Source organism: Camelus ferus, chromosome 4 (assembly GCF_009834535.1).
Source record: "Camelus ferus isolate YT-003-E chromosome 4, BCGSAC_Cfer_1.0, whole genome shotgun sequence".
Lineage (NCBI taxonomy): Eukaryota > Metazoa > Chordata > Mammalia > Artiodactyla > Camelidae > Camelus > Camelus ferus.
Genome location: NC_045699.1, coordinates 57,186,466 through 57,200,038, shown reverse-complemented (window position 1 = coordinate 57,200,038; position 13,573 = coordinate 57,186,466). Strand labels below are relative to the sequence as shown.

The following is a 13,573-nucleotide window of genomic DNA, read 5'->3' as shown; positions in this document are numbered from 1 at the left end:
AGAGACCCTGAACTAGACTGACCAACTGAGCCACTCCCAAATTCCCAACCCACAGAAACCATGAGCAACAATAAATGATTACTGTTGTTTTAAAAACACTAAGTTTTGGGGTGATCTGTTATACAGTAATAGATACCTAATACGGATGGTGAGATGAGTATATGTGGGTGGGAGGAGGGACTGATGCAGAATAACTAACTTGTCTACATGGTACATCTCTCTTTGTTCTGATAGCTTCCTGCTTACCTACCTATTACAAGCCTTTCTCACCTTGACTGTTTATACCTCCAAAACTCAACGCCCTAAGCTCTGATCCTCTGATTAATTGCCCTCCTGCCTCTTGAACAAATTAACAGGACATGTTTTCTGAGACCACCTAGTGGACCACCTAGTCTATTCTACAGTAGGGAAAACTGAGGCCCAAAGAAGGCAAAGAAATTCCCCTAACCACGGCTGAGTTAGGAGTAGTGCTCAGACGAGAGCCCTGAAGCCCACGGCTATTTCTCCTCCAGTAGCCTGTAGGCTTCAGGTATACCTGAGTTTGAGTCCTGCCTCCACCACTCACTGCCTGTGACGGCAGTCCCATCAGGGCAGCAAGCGATGCTGCAGGCCCTGGCTCGGACGTGCTAGAGCTCTTGGCTCCAAGCATACCTTACATCTGTCTGGGCATAAATTTGCATTCTGAATCCAGGAGGCCCCGATTCCAAGTATGTCAAATGTAATTAATTACAGCAAACCTTCTGCAACTGTTTTCAAACGCTACGTTAAAGGCTCAGGGCGCCTGAAACACACCGCCCAGGTCCACCAAGGCGCGCAGGGAACTGGGGAATGGGAGACAGCGCGTGCCGTACCCAGAACCCCTGAGTGGGGAGGGCAACCTCCCATGATAGCACGGTTCAGGACAACCCCACAGTGAAGTTGAGGGCATCGGCAGAGCATCTAACGGAACTGGGTTCAGGTCCCAGCAACTCAGCTCTACATCTTGGCCAAGTTACTTCACCTTCCTCCACTGTAAACCACGAATGGTAAGACTCCTCACCTCAAAGGGCAGTTGTGAGCCTGGAATTTGGCATCCAGGTGAATTTGAATCCAACTGCCCTCTACCAGCTGTGTGCCCTTAGGCAATTCCATTCATGTCCAAATCTCAATTCTCTTATATATTAAAAAAAATACAGAAAAATCCCTACTTTACAGGGTGACTGTATTAAATGAGATAATAGATGTTAGATGCTTAGCACTCCACCTAGCATATAACGAGCCAGCAAACGTGCAACGATTATAGTTCAAGGCAGACAAATTCTACTTTGTAAAAATCAAGTGAGAGAAACAAGAGTGCTAAACTTCAGCCTTTTGACAGAATGAATTCCTGATTAAAGAACAAAAATTTGTAAGGTTGAATTTCAAACACATCACTCAAACTCCTTTCTAAACACTAAGCTCAGGAGAACTGGCCTGGAAAGTTAGACCTGGCTTCCAGTTTAGCTTTGCGGCTCAATCCAAGGTTAGTCACCCTCCTCCAGGTCTCTATGCCAGGGGAGCCAGGTAATCTGCCAGCTCTGTCCACTAGGGCAGTACGCCCTCTAGGTTTTCTAGAAGCCTTGCTTCCCAAATCATTACAGGGAGCAGACAGGACTTGGTAAGAGAATCGCTTCCATCCCCCAGGACCCAAAATCCACAGCCCCTAATGTGACCTGGGTTTCTATGCCCAAACCAGCCCTAAACTGCACTCTGATTCAAAAAGACCCTACTTAAAAACTAAACAGACTGAAAAATTTTTTGGCAAGCAGAGAAATTGTTGGGGGGTAATCTTTTAGATCTGTGTGTGCTCATCTTCTTAGATTTACTTTCTTTCAAAGTGTTTAATTAATGTTTGTGGTGGGGAGGATATAGATCAAGTGGTAAAGCACATGCCTAGTGTGCATGAAGTTCTGGGTTCAAACCCCGCTACCTCCTCTAAGAATAAATAAATAAATAAACCTAATTCCCCCCCAAAAAAAGATGGAAAAAGTTTTTTAAAAAAAGAAATGATGATAATTAATGCTTAGGGGAATGGAGAAACAAAGTGGGAAACAGTTCTATTTTTTCCCCCTGAATTTCTAATATCTCTCTGTCTCTGTCTGTCCTTCTCTCAAGTTCCCATTACCCCTCCATTTTAACCACCTAGTGATGCTGATATCTCTACCACTACATCATTCTTCCTTCACAATCCCAAACTCTAATCCCAGACTAGTATCAATCCCAGACTCTTGGAGTCTGTCCAGTGACCTGATGAAGCTGCCATGTGACACTGAGCAAGCCACTCCCCCTCTGTGGTGGGGATACAGGTTGGCTTAGATCAGGACTGTCCAACAGAAATGTAATAAATGCCACATAGGTCATTTCAAATTTTCTAGTAGCCACACTGTAAAAAATGAAAATAAAAACAAGTAAGATTAATTTTAATAATATCTTATTTAACCCAGTATATAAAATGCTATCATTTCAACCTATAACCCATATTTTCAAAAATAACCCAAGGTCTTCTACAGTCATTTCTTCCTACTAAGGGTTTAAGATCTGGACCGAGAGAAGAGAAAATTATAATTCAATAAAAAAGAAAGAAAGAAAAGAAAACCCAGCGTGAATTTTACACTTACAGCGCATCTCAATTCAGGCTAGCCACGTTTCAACTGCTCAATAGTCACATGCGGCTAGTGGTTAGCAATACATATTGGATGGCACAGACTTAGTAATCTCCATGAACCTTTTTAGCTCTAGACTCCTCTGATCCAAAAAGACTAGCCTCACAACAAATTCCACCTCAAGCTAGTAGCACCCCAGGGAAGTTTTTCTTCCCTGAGGCCTCATTTCAGGCCAGTTTCAGTTTTATTTCACATCAGTTTCACTTTCTGCTTTTCCAGCATACATTATAAGGAACACCCACATAAACGCACTTAAATTTTTATAGTTATTTTTTTCCCAGTTGATGGGAAAAAAAAGATCTCCAGCATCCAAAAAAAATCTCTTCTCTCTGGGTATTTCAAGGGCCCTCGCTATGTCCACTTGTCTCACAAAACTCTGAACCCAAAATAAAACAAGACACAAACTCTCTGCAATATTTCACCCGATAAAAATTCCCATCCTCAATTCTCTACAAGAATGTTGGGGCTGGTGGGAATGTGTCCAGGCAGAGGCTCAAAGCTGAGAGGTAGAATGGCTAGCCCCTCAGGCATGCTGTCTTGGACAATAACACATCCAGTAAGGGAGCCAAGACAGCTTCTGACTTTGAATGTTACCAGCAAACTGCAAGCCAGGGGCTTGCCATGGACACTGGGGCCTCCTCCACTTGGCAGGAGTCATTTCCACCCATAGGGGCGATATCAGATTTCATTTCTCCCTGGATCCCCCCTTCCCAGGACCAGGGCTGGCCCCTGGGAATCGGAGATTCCATCCCTGACAGAGAACTCGCTTCACTAGAAAGCAAATGTTCCTGGGTTTTCTATAGCAGAGTGGGGAGCAGAGCATCACCTGACTCTGCTTTTTTCTCTTTAGCTCATATATGAAGCCTCCTTCTGCTTTGTCAGCCAAAATATTTATATCATTTTTCTGTCGACTCAATACCATCCTCACCTCGGCCTCCCTCCTTTTCTTTTTCAGAAAAGAAAGGAGTTGTCGCCAACTTGTTTCTCCAGTTCTTCTTTGCTTATGACGCACTTTTCGGTCTGTTAACTCATGGGCTGTTTGCAGGAAGCCTGTGAGGGGTGGGTATGAGTGGTCTGTTCTCCCACTTAGCAGATCAACAAACAGAGGCTGCATGGAGTCGGGGTGGGGAGCCAAACCCCAGCGCCTTCCAGGGCGCAGCAGGTCACATACAGGATTGAAATGGAAGGAAGGTGGGGACTGACTCAAACAGATGAACACATAACACTGCAAAAGCCTAGAAGTTCTGAACTTTTTAAACCTTAGGCCAGCAAACAAAATAAAATAAAACCAAAGGATCAGTTCACCTTGTGGGCTCCCATCTGTGACTGTGGGTTTATACAATTTACCCAACAAGGCACTAATAATTAGTGATTAGTGCTAGTTCTAAAAATTAACAGGTACAAAACAAAAACAAAATAATCTATACGGAAGACTTCAGAGTTTAAAAAACGTTTTCAAATATGCTATCTCATTTCATTCCTGTGAAGGATTATTTCCATCCCAGTACCCAGATGTAGAAATTAAGATTCCGAGGGGCTGAGGAACTCGGCCATGGTCTTAGAGTGTGTAAACAGCAAACTTGTCATAAACCCAGGTCGTCATCCAGGAACCCCAGGGGCCCTGTCCCTCTGCCATGCCATTTGCACCACAGGAGTGAACAAGCAGGTGACACCACCCAACCCAGTGGCCCAGCCACCACCATCTCCCCTGTGAAACTTGATCACTCAGGGATCAGTCAGAGAAGCAGGTCATCCAGTCCTGCTTTGATGACAACCCCAAGGGTATCTAATTATAACAGAGAAGGGAGGAGTCGGGATCCTCTCACTATTTCTCAAGACCAAATTAACTCTAATTCCTTTTGACACGGTGTCTATGCAAATAGCAGGAAAAGCACTGGCTGAGCTAAGAAATCTGAGGCTTGAAGTAGCTCTGCCTATTCACTAAGGTTCTGCACAAGTAACTCCACCTCTTCCCAGACATGTGTGTTTGTGTGTGTGTGATTAGATCAGAAATGACAAATTGGCTTCATGTGGTAGCATCATACTAAGAAGGACTCCTGAGGTCACTGGCCAGACTCTATGATCGATTAGTAATGTCTGCCACAGGCTTAAAAATGGGGCGTGGCAACATGTACATTACTTACTTACCATCCCTGGATTAGACGTACAAATAACGTGCTGCAAGAGAAAAGCACTCTGCCCTTTACAAAGTTTTTTGCTCTCATGCCTCACAACTTTTTACAAGAACCCTGTAGCACACTTACCATCATCATCATCATCATTATTATCGGCACCACTTTACAGACATGGAAAACAAAGCACAGGGAAACGAAATACTTCGACAAAGATCACAGAATGATTCTGTAGCGGAGCAGAGAGGGGAGTTGAGCATTATCCCTCCAAGCTTCCATCTGTCTGTTCTACCCTTGGAAATATCTAGCTGGAGTTCTGCCTTTGGCAGGACAGCTCATCCATGTGGCTGTACAGAAGGGACCACCCGTTAACAAGGCTTCATCTCCTTCCTACTGGCTACTTTCACCTTTTAGAGAAGGGGCAACAGCAAGACACGGAAGGAAAGGAGTGTTAACTTAGAAAGAGTTTCAGATGCTTCTTCCCATGGCTAAGTTCCGCCCTCACTGTACAGGTGGAGAAGCCAAGCCCAGAGATAAGTGAGATAAAAAAAAGAGCAGAATTGGAACTTCCTAATATCACAGTCCACTTCACCAGGACCATGATACTATATACTCAGTTCCAAGGTGCTTAGACTGTTAGATACAACATCGACTTCATAAAGCTTTTTGAGAAGAAAATAAGAGGGAGAAATAGTGAGCTAACAGAACACATCTACTGTAAGGCACACCCTAATTTCAGAAATATGAAAATGTGGGAACATGACATTGAGGAAATACGGGATCTTGTGCTCACTTGCTGAGCTGGGACATCAAGTGTTAAAAACCACAGCGTTTTCTAAAACTTACAGAAAAAAAATTAAGCCAATAAACAGAATGTTCTCCGTTTTGTCCCACAGATTTTCCCCAAATCTTTGGCACGTGCAAATGAGAATCCAACCAAAGATGCAGTCTGGTTGAACATCAAATCACACATTTAGCTACTTCATGTGTCCAGCTGTTCTGCAAACAGTCCCCTGACGTCCAGTTCCAGGGCCCATGGCCAAGACCAGCTCTGAGAGCAAACACAGGGTATTGTCAGGTCCCTGCCACCTCAAGGCTCTCTCCTTTTCCACCTCCTCAGAAATGCTGGGTCCCATTTGCCATAGCCGCAAATCAGGGTGACAAGCCTAGATGGCCCCCCAACCATTTTAAGGAAATAGTTTCTGCAACAGGAGTGAACAGGGATGGGGAACTTTTTTAAAATTCCCCAGAACTTGGAAAGTCAAAGAAGCATTCTCTCCATCCAAGGAGCCCTCTCTGATTTATTATTCCAAGGGAGCTACAGGCTTCAGATTCAGCTCTAAGAAAATCTATTTATGGCTCCCTAATAAAACACTGGTTTTGAGCAAATGGCCAAACCCAAATTCGTCACCAACTCTTCACGAGACCCGAATCCAAATGATCTGAGCTTTTTCCAAAAAATCAGATTAAGCCATCAAACATTTACTGAGTTGCTGCTCAACTCAGACCATAAAGTGCCAGACCCTAAAATGAATAGCCCATGATCTCTGCCCTCAAGGAACTCACAAGCTGGTTGGTGAAACAGAAATGCAAATAACCAACTCTCACCTGTGGGCTCAGGGTGTCTGGAAAGTACTGCACGTGGGGGAGGCTCAGGGGGAAGAATAGGACATGCAAGTAGGTGTTGGGGTGGGGAGTCTGGTTTCTCAGGGGGGTGGGGAGAAACGGAGACGAAGGAGAGAAAGGTCACTAGAGACAGGAGGCCCAGTGTGAGCAGACACTCAAAGGTTCACTTGGAATTAAGATTTACCCCTTTAAAGACTGTGCCACAGGCTCTGAAACAAATCCAGAAACACTCAGAGGAGCAACAGCATCCCTGGAATGACAGTACTGAGAACACTGTTGACAAGCGAGACGTGTAAGGTCCAGGGGATGGCTCATCCTAGTTTGTTTTAAAATAAAGCAACAACCAAAAACGTGTACATTTTCTGTTGATACATAATGCTGCCTACTAAAGATAAGTCACCAAGTTTCCAGAACTACCAAAATTGTTGTCACTGGGACTCAGTCTCCCCAAAAGGACACCCACTGGCCACTGGGTCAGGAGATTACTAATATTTATTGACCACCTTCTAAGGACAACCGTCTAAGGACTGGCTGGCTGTAACACACACATTGCTTCATTTAATCTGAACCAACCCTTCAAGGTCAAGATTAAGACTCCCCAGTTTCCAGATGCAGAAGCTGTGGTTCCAAAACCAGAGATGACTTTCCCAAAGTAACACAAAGTTAACCATGCCATGAGGCTGGATCTCAAACTCTGGTCTGGTTGACCTCAAATCCAACTTTCCATTTCACCAATTGGGTGGATGTTAGAAATTTCTATGCTTCTGACCTAAGGCCAATCCTGGGGGAACTTCCTGGTGGTTCCATGTTCAGTTCAGAAATGGATTTCACTGAAAGACCATCTTTGCAGCCAGATCTCCTCCCTGCCCTCAAGCCCCCAACCCTGGTCCTACCTACCTGCTGTCTTCTTCCATCTTCATCCTTCTTCCAGGCAACATTTTATTTAAAACCCACCACCTACAACAGCCTCCTTCGCTGGCACTGCTCCACTTCACCAGCACACATGCTGAGACACGTCATCCTGGAGTTTCTAGCCATCATTTGTCACTTTCAACTAAAGCGCTCTGCCCTAACCTTGGCAGAAGACTGCTTTGGGACAAATAAAAGGAAGGCGTGGACCACTTTGGCCAGAAAAGGCCAAGTGAACGGAACGCATCACCACTATAGGCTGAAGTGCCTCAGAGCACAGAGGGCTCATGAAGTCCCACCAACAAAACCGAGAGCTTTCAAAGATGCGTCACTAACCTTCTGACGCCACCCAGTAACAACAACCAGACGGAACCCTGGTCCAGCCCTGTGCTGTCCCATACAGAAGCCACTAGCCACGTGTGGCTACTGAGCACAAGAAATGTGGCCAGTCAGAAAAGACTTAATACTTTCCCCCCTAAAAAAGAATGTAAAACAACATATCAACAATTCTTTATATTAATGAATATTGAAATGATAGTATGGTAGATATAATACGTTTAATAAACTATATTACTAAAATTAATGTCACTGCTTCTTTTTTTTTTTTTTTTTTTACTTTTTTTAAAGTATTTAGCAGAAAATTAAAAATGACATATACGGCTCACATTTGTGGCTCGAATTCTGTTTCGATTGGACAGCGCTGGTCTGACACGATGAAAAGATGAGGAGACCAAGACAGCAATTCTGGAGTTTTTAGGAATGGTGCATTATACACAAAAATATGGACATCCACTCAGAGTCTGATAGAAATTTAAATACAGCACAAACACGAACTCTCTAACTCCAGAAAAATTCCTCTGGCAATCTGAAGTAAAAGTAAAAAATAAAAATAACTGGGACTTCTCTCCCTCCCACCAAGACAGGGATCCCACACGAGCGAAAATCTCCTTTTCAGCCAGAGACCCTGGCAAAGAATGCTGCTTCACTCTGGAAGGACACAGCACCTGTCCTTCCAGTCTCACCCAAGGCCAACAAGCTGGGGTGCCTGCCTGACATCACGCAGCTGAGACGTCTTCACAGCTGATCCTTAAGGCAGGTACAACCAGGGGACAAAACATGTGGCCCAAGATACCTACCCCACGGGGTTCATGAAAAAGTCAACTGGGATAACAAATGAGAAAATATAAGCAGTTACGTGCAGTGTTCTTCAAGCACATCATGGTGGATCACCCAGCTCAGTACCTTTCAAACTCTTTTAACCGTGACTCCCAGGAGGACTTACATTAATCATGCACATACATCATAAATAAAACTAAAGTTTCATGAGACAACACTTACTTTCAATACTGTGTTATGCCTTTGCTACTTTGGGTTCCCCTGTATTCTATTCTGTTCTCTTTTTTTATGCTGATTGTGACCCACTAAATTGATTTTACAACCCACTGAAGGGTGGTGATTCACAGGCTAGCCTGGATGTGGTAAGAGGTACACCCCCTACTCTGTGATGGACACTGCTATTAGACCACTGCACTCCACTCTCCAGAATATGAGAGTCCAGGCGTGATCTCAGAACTCTTCTCAACACTGTGATCCAGGCAGCTACAGCCCATTTCTTGGAGTCAGAGTCAGAGAAGAAACTATTTATTTATTTTATTAATTGAAGTATATAGTCAGTTACAATGTGTCAATTTCTGGTGTACAGCATAATGGAAAACTATGTATTAATATCCTCATTTTGATCCAAAGCTCTCATCTTACAAATGCAAAAACTGAGGCTCAGAAAGAAAAAGTGGTTTGTCCAAGGTCATACAGCAAGACCTTGAGAGACTTATGGCTCCTGTGTACCCACAAAGCCACTTCACTTTCCATCACCAGGGATGAGACACAAATGACAGCAAACATTACAAGAACATGGAAATTTTTCCAAATTTCACCATGACCACTGAAAAGTCAGCTTCTACATCCAGTGAAACACACAAGGAAGGTCTTATCACCCTACCAAGGAGAAGACTCGAGGATTCTGAGGTCAAAGGCAAGAGCTGAGTCAAAGTTGGGGGGTGGATTGTATCTGACAATGGAGGAGTTTTTAAACTCTGTTTCTCAACTGGAACAAACCATTGGCTGTTTATCTTCTAGGACCAGGGAGAGGTCACACTTACATTGACCAGCCATCTTTGTTGCTTTCCTTCTGCAAAAGCAAGAGCCCTTGTTCAAGTTCACCTCTGTGCAGGGCTGAAGGTATAAGCAAACCCTTTTTCCTAGCTTGGTCCAAAGTCAAGCTATAAAGCAAGCCCTTGAAATTTCAAACCTTATTAGAAAAAAAAAAAAAAAAAGAAAGAAAGAAAGGAAGAAAGAAACTCCTTAGGCAGAAAAGCAAAACATTAAGTAATAAGAGTCTCCTCTGTGAAACTGAGCATAAATGACCTTTCACCAAAATAACTCAGCCCATCAACAAATTACCACCCCTCAAGTCCAATTTGCCAGATTTTTTGCCCAATATTATAAGAGAGTTTGGTGAGCAGACATGGGCTAATAAAAATTAGCTGGTGTTTCCATTTCTGGTCACATTTCCATCCATGATAGGAGGTGAGAGAGGCAAGGCCCGGGTCAGATCTCTATTCTGAGAGACACCAATAGAAACAAAAGAAAAATGACCCCGCCCCCAATAGTACCATCATGCAACTCGATTTCCTTTACAACAAACATGATCAGAATAAACAATTAAAAGAATGAAAAGAAAAGAAAAAGAAAAGCCAGGCCCACAAGACAGAGATGATTTCCCATTTCTAGCCAGGGGTTCCCTTTAAACTGTAGACAACACAACACAATTTGCAGCACAATGTAATGAAGGAATCTGAGTTGTGTGTCAGGAGATCCAGGACACACAAAGGGACTTGCTGCAATATTTTTATTCCTGGTACCAGAAATAACCTGTTATCTACAACCCTAACTTCTTCTCAGATGTCTGGTAGGGGTGCCCACCCACCCCTCCCTAGTCTAGGGCATAGCTCTCCTCCATCACTTGCTCAACTGGCCTTACTTGTCTCATGAGGCCCCCAGAGCCCTAGGAAATTATAAATTCTTGGACTGTCCTAGGCATCGGCCTAAATAATTCAACAGGAAAAAAATTTTTTTAATTACGCTACTTAAAAAAAAAAAAAAAAGAGGCTCATTCCAAATATGTCAGAATGTGGCCAGTCAGCCCTTAAGGATTTTGTTACTAAAAAAGTAAAAATCTCCCAAATGCAATGGCGATGATGGGAAATGTCGAACCTCTGCCACTGTCAAATATATTTCACAGAATTATATCCCCTTAGAAATCTGAATTTCCACAAAACGGGGCTGGGAATCCATGGACTGGGGCCATGATTTCTTCCCAGATCAGCGGTGGCTGGCAAAAGGGGCTCAGGGTTTCCTGTCCTAGCCCTGTGTGACCCACCACCAGGTCTCATCAAGATCTTACCCTGCAAATGCTAACAATATTTTCCCCTCCTTTTGGACAGAAAAATTAGAACTTTTTTTTTTGGTGCAAAATCCCCAGTAAGTTCAGCCACTAATTTATCACAAATAACCCTTCAACTTTGGGTGGGTACCTTATTTACCTCTGTTAAATTTCAATTCAGTCAATATTTGTCTTCTAAAAAAAAAAAATTTTTTTTGTTTCACCTTGAGTCTTTTGAAGGCTAAAAAACTACATCAAATACTGTTTGTATATGTGCTTTTATGTACCAAAGACAAATACCCTTGGGTTTGGCTTTTGTTTACATTTTGATTTTTTTTCCCTTAAAAACAAAATTAAATTTTGATGCTAGAGTCAGCTGAACTAGTGTTCTACCCCATTTTTTCAACAAGATATTCCACTAGAGAAAATGGATAAAAATCAGAATTTTCACCTCCTCTCTGTCCTTCCCTCTTTTATCTTTCCTTTTTAAGTGAGTAAAATTTTTTCAAAAGAAATCAGACCCACCCCCCCCTGAAACGATCAAGGTTAAGGAATTTTTTCCCCTATGAAAGTAATCAAATTTGTGAAAAATATCAAATGTTAATAAACTACCAACCCCACATCACAATCAAAGAGGCCTGAAATCAATCTGGGTTTTTTTAATAATAAATTTTTCAAATTGGAAGATTGAGCAAGCACACAGAAAGGAAAATCTTCTTCCTACCAAGGATTCCTCAATCCTTGTCTTTATCAACTGATTCAGTTGCATGTCATAAAAAATGAGCTTCTGTGAATCCACTGTTAGTTTTTTCATAATAATGTTAATTATGCATATCTTATTTTAATGGCGGTCTCTCCTACAAATCTATGGGCTACTCAATTTGTATAATGTAATGAATTTACATTTTTTTCTCACTAAATATTGCTCAGAAAAGGCTCCTGACATTTTCTGGATAAAACAACAACAAAAAAAGAAATGCCCAGACCTTTCAAGAAACAAAATCAGAAAACAGTCTTAATTATTCCATCAAAACAAACAAACAAAAAAACCCAACACAAAATCCAAGAAATGTAGGGGGAAAAAAAAGACAGGATTTCACTTTAACTTTTCCAGTTTCTGTTTTTCTTTGGAACCTTGGGATTTAAATGCAGTAAAATGTAAATGAAAAAAATTTTTTTAAAACCTACAATTTTTGGGTGTGTCCAAAGCCAACATTTTAGGGTCTATTTTCTCTATTAAATCCTTCCTTCTTGGAAATAGAGAAACTTTAAATATTGCCTAATGGCAAAATTAGTCTTTTTTGCCTGCTGAGCTAAACAAGTTCCAAATTACAATGAAGTACAATTTCTAATTGCTTCAATAGAGCCAATTCTCCCAGTTTTCCCTAAACTCAACAATTTCCCTCCTTTTCTCGTCCCAATTAGTTTTTTTCTCAAACTAAAATGAGTTGGGCAGCCAAAATGACTTTGGTTTTAGAAGGCTTTTTGCTTTCTGCCTTTCAAAAACTGAATTCATTCAAATTCCAGCTTAATTTTCATTTACATATTATCTGGATTTGGCTTCAGAAATAAAAATTGTCACCATGCTCTTGGAAAGATTAAAGTGAAAACTGTCACCCCCAGAAAGAAAAAAAAAGAATCTCTTTCCCCTCCACTGCCTTTTAGAGCAAACTTTTGAAAAAATAAGAAATAAAAAATATTTCTTTTCAATTTTAATTTCTTTTTTATTTACAAAATAGTATCCTCTAGGTGGCGTCGTTTTAATGGGAAAAAACTACCGTTTGAAGAAAAATTAGAAAAAAAAAATTGAGAAAGGGAAATATGGCCTAAAAAAAAGATTGTTGCAAAGATAGGGGACCAGAGGGGAAAGACCTCCCGGGGGGTCATCAGGGACCCCGAGCGCACAGAGGGTCAGGGGGAAATTGCAAATTTGCGGGGGAGGGGGGAGAGCTGGAAGGGGTTGCATTTTTGCAAAATGTGAATTGTCCAAACTGAAATGGCTGCTCTGTTCTCTCGCCGCTTTGTTTTCTGGGCTCCGGTCCGAGCCCGGGGCTGGAGGGGGCGCCGGGTGGGGGACCGAAAAGACCCCCGCGTCATCCCCACCCTCCTTACATCCCGCGGCGCCCGGGGGGCCTCTCCAGACCCCAACCCTCCCGTTTGCGCCCACAAAAAGCCCGCAAACATGTCCAGACACTTTGCATTTTGCAAATCTTGCAATGAAGTGGCGCAGCGCCCCGGGCCCCGGCCCCCCGGGGTCCCCCGCGCGGTGCATGCCCCCAGCCCCCCGTCGTACCTGCGGAGCCGCCGCGCCGCCCGGCTGGTTCATGGGTCCGTGCGGGAGGAGGCGGCCCCGGCGCGTCCTGCTCCTCCCGGGCCGGGCTGCTGGTGCGCGCACAATGCCGCCGCCGCCGCCGCCGCCGCTGCCGCCGCTCCCTCCTCCGCCCGCCCCGCTCAGGCCGGGGGGGCGGGGGCGCTGGGGGCGCGCGGGGGGGGGCGCCCAGCCCTCGCCCCCACCCCCGGCCCGCACCGGCCGCCGCCGCTGCCGCCGCCGCCGAGCCGCCCCTCGCGGGGCCGCCGCCGCCGCCCCCCGCCGCCCTGCCCGCCCCCGGGCTGGCCTCGCCGTGCGGCCCTCGAGCTCCGGGCCTCGGCCTCGGCCTCCGCGCCGCCGGCCTCCGCGCGGCACACAAAGCCGGCCGGCCCCGGGGCGCGCCGCTCCCGCCCGCCCGCCTGCCCCCGGGCCGCGGCGCACCCGCCCCCCAAACTTTCCCGCGCCGCGCCCCGCG

At 44.3% G+C, this 13,573-nt stretch overlaps 1 protein-coding gene across 14 annotated transcripts in view; it reads right to left on the bottom strand.

The window, feature by feature from the left end:
- ZNF618 (zinc finger protein 618) overlaps window positions 1-13,272 on the bottom strand; it is a 165,201-nt gene extending 151,929 nt beyond the window's left edge. For 11 of the 14 annotated variants that reach the window (XM_032478242.1, XM_032478241.1, XM_032478243.1 and 8 more), the window contains exon 1: window positions 13,084-13,229. In XM_032478242.1, the coding sequence (XP_032334133.1) occupies window positions 13,084-13,116 (33 nt within the window). In that variant the 5' untranslated portion in view covers window positions 13,117-13,229. Of the gene's footprint in view, window positions 1-13,083 lie in introns of all 14 variants that reach the window. The other 3 variants (XM_032478245.1, XM_032478247.1, XM_032478255.1) reach the window with 2 other exon arrangements.
- Window positions 13,273-13,573: the final 301 nt, after the last annotated feature.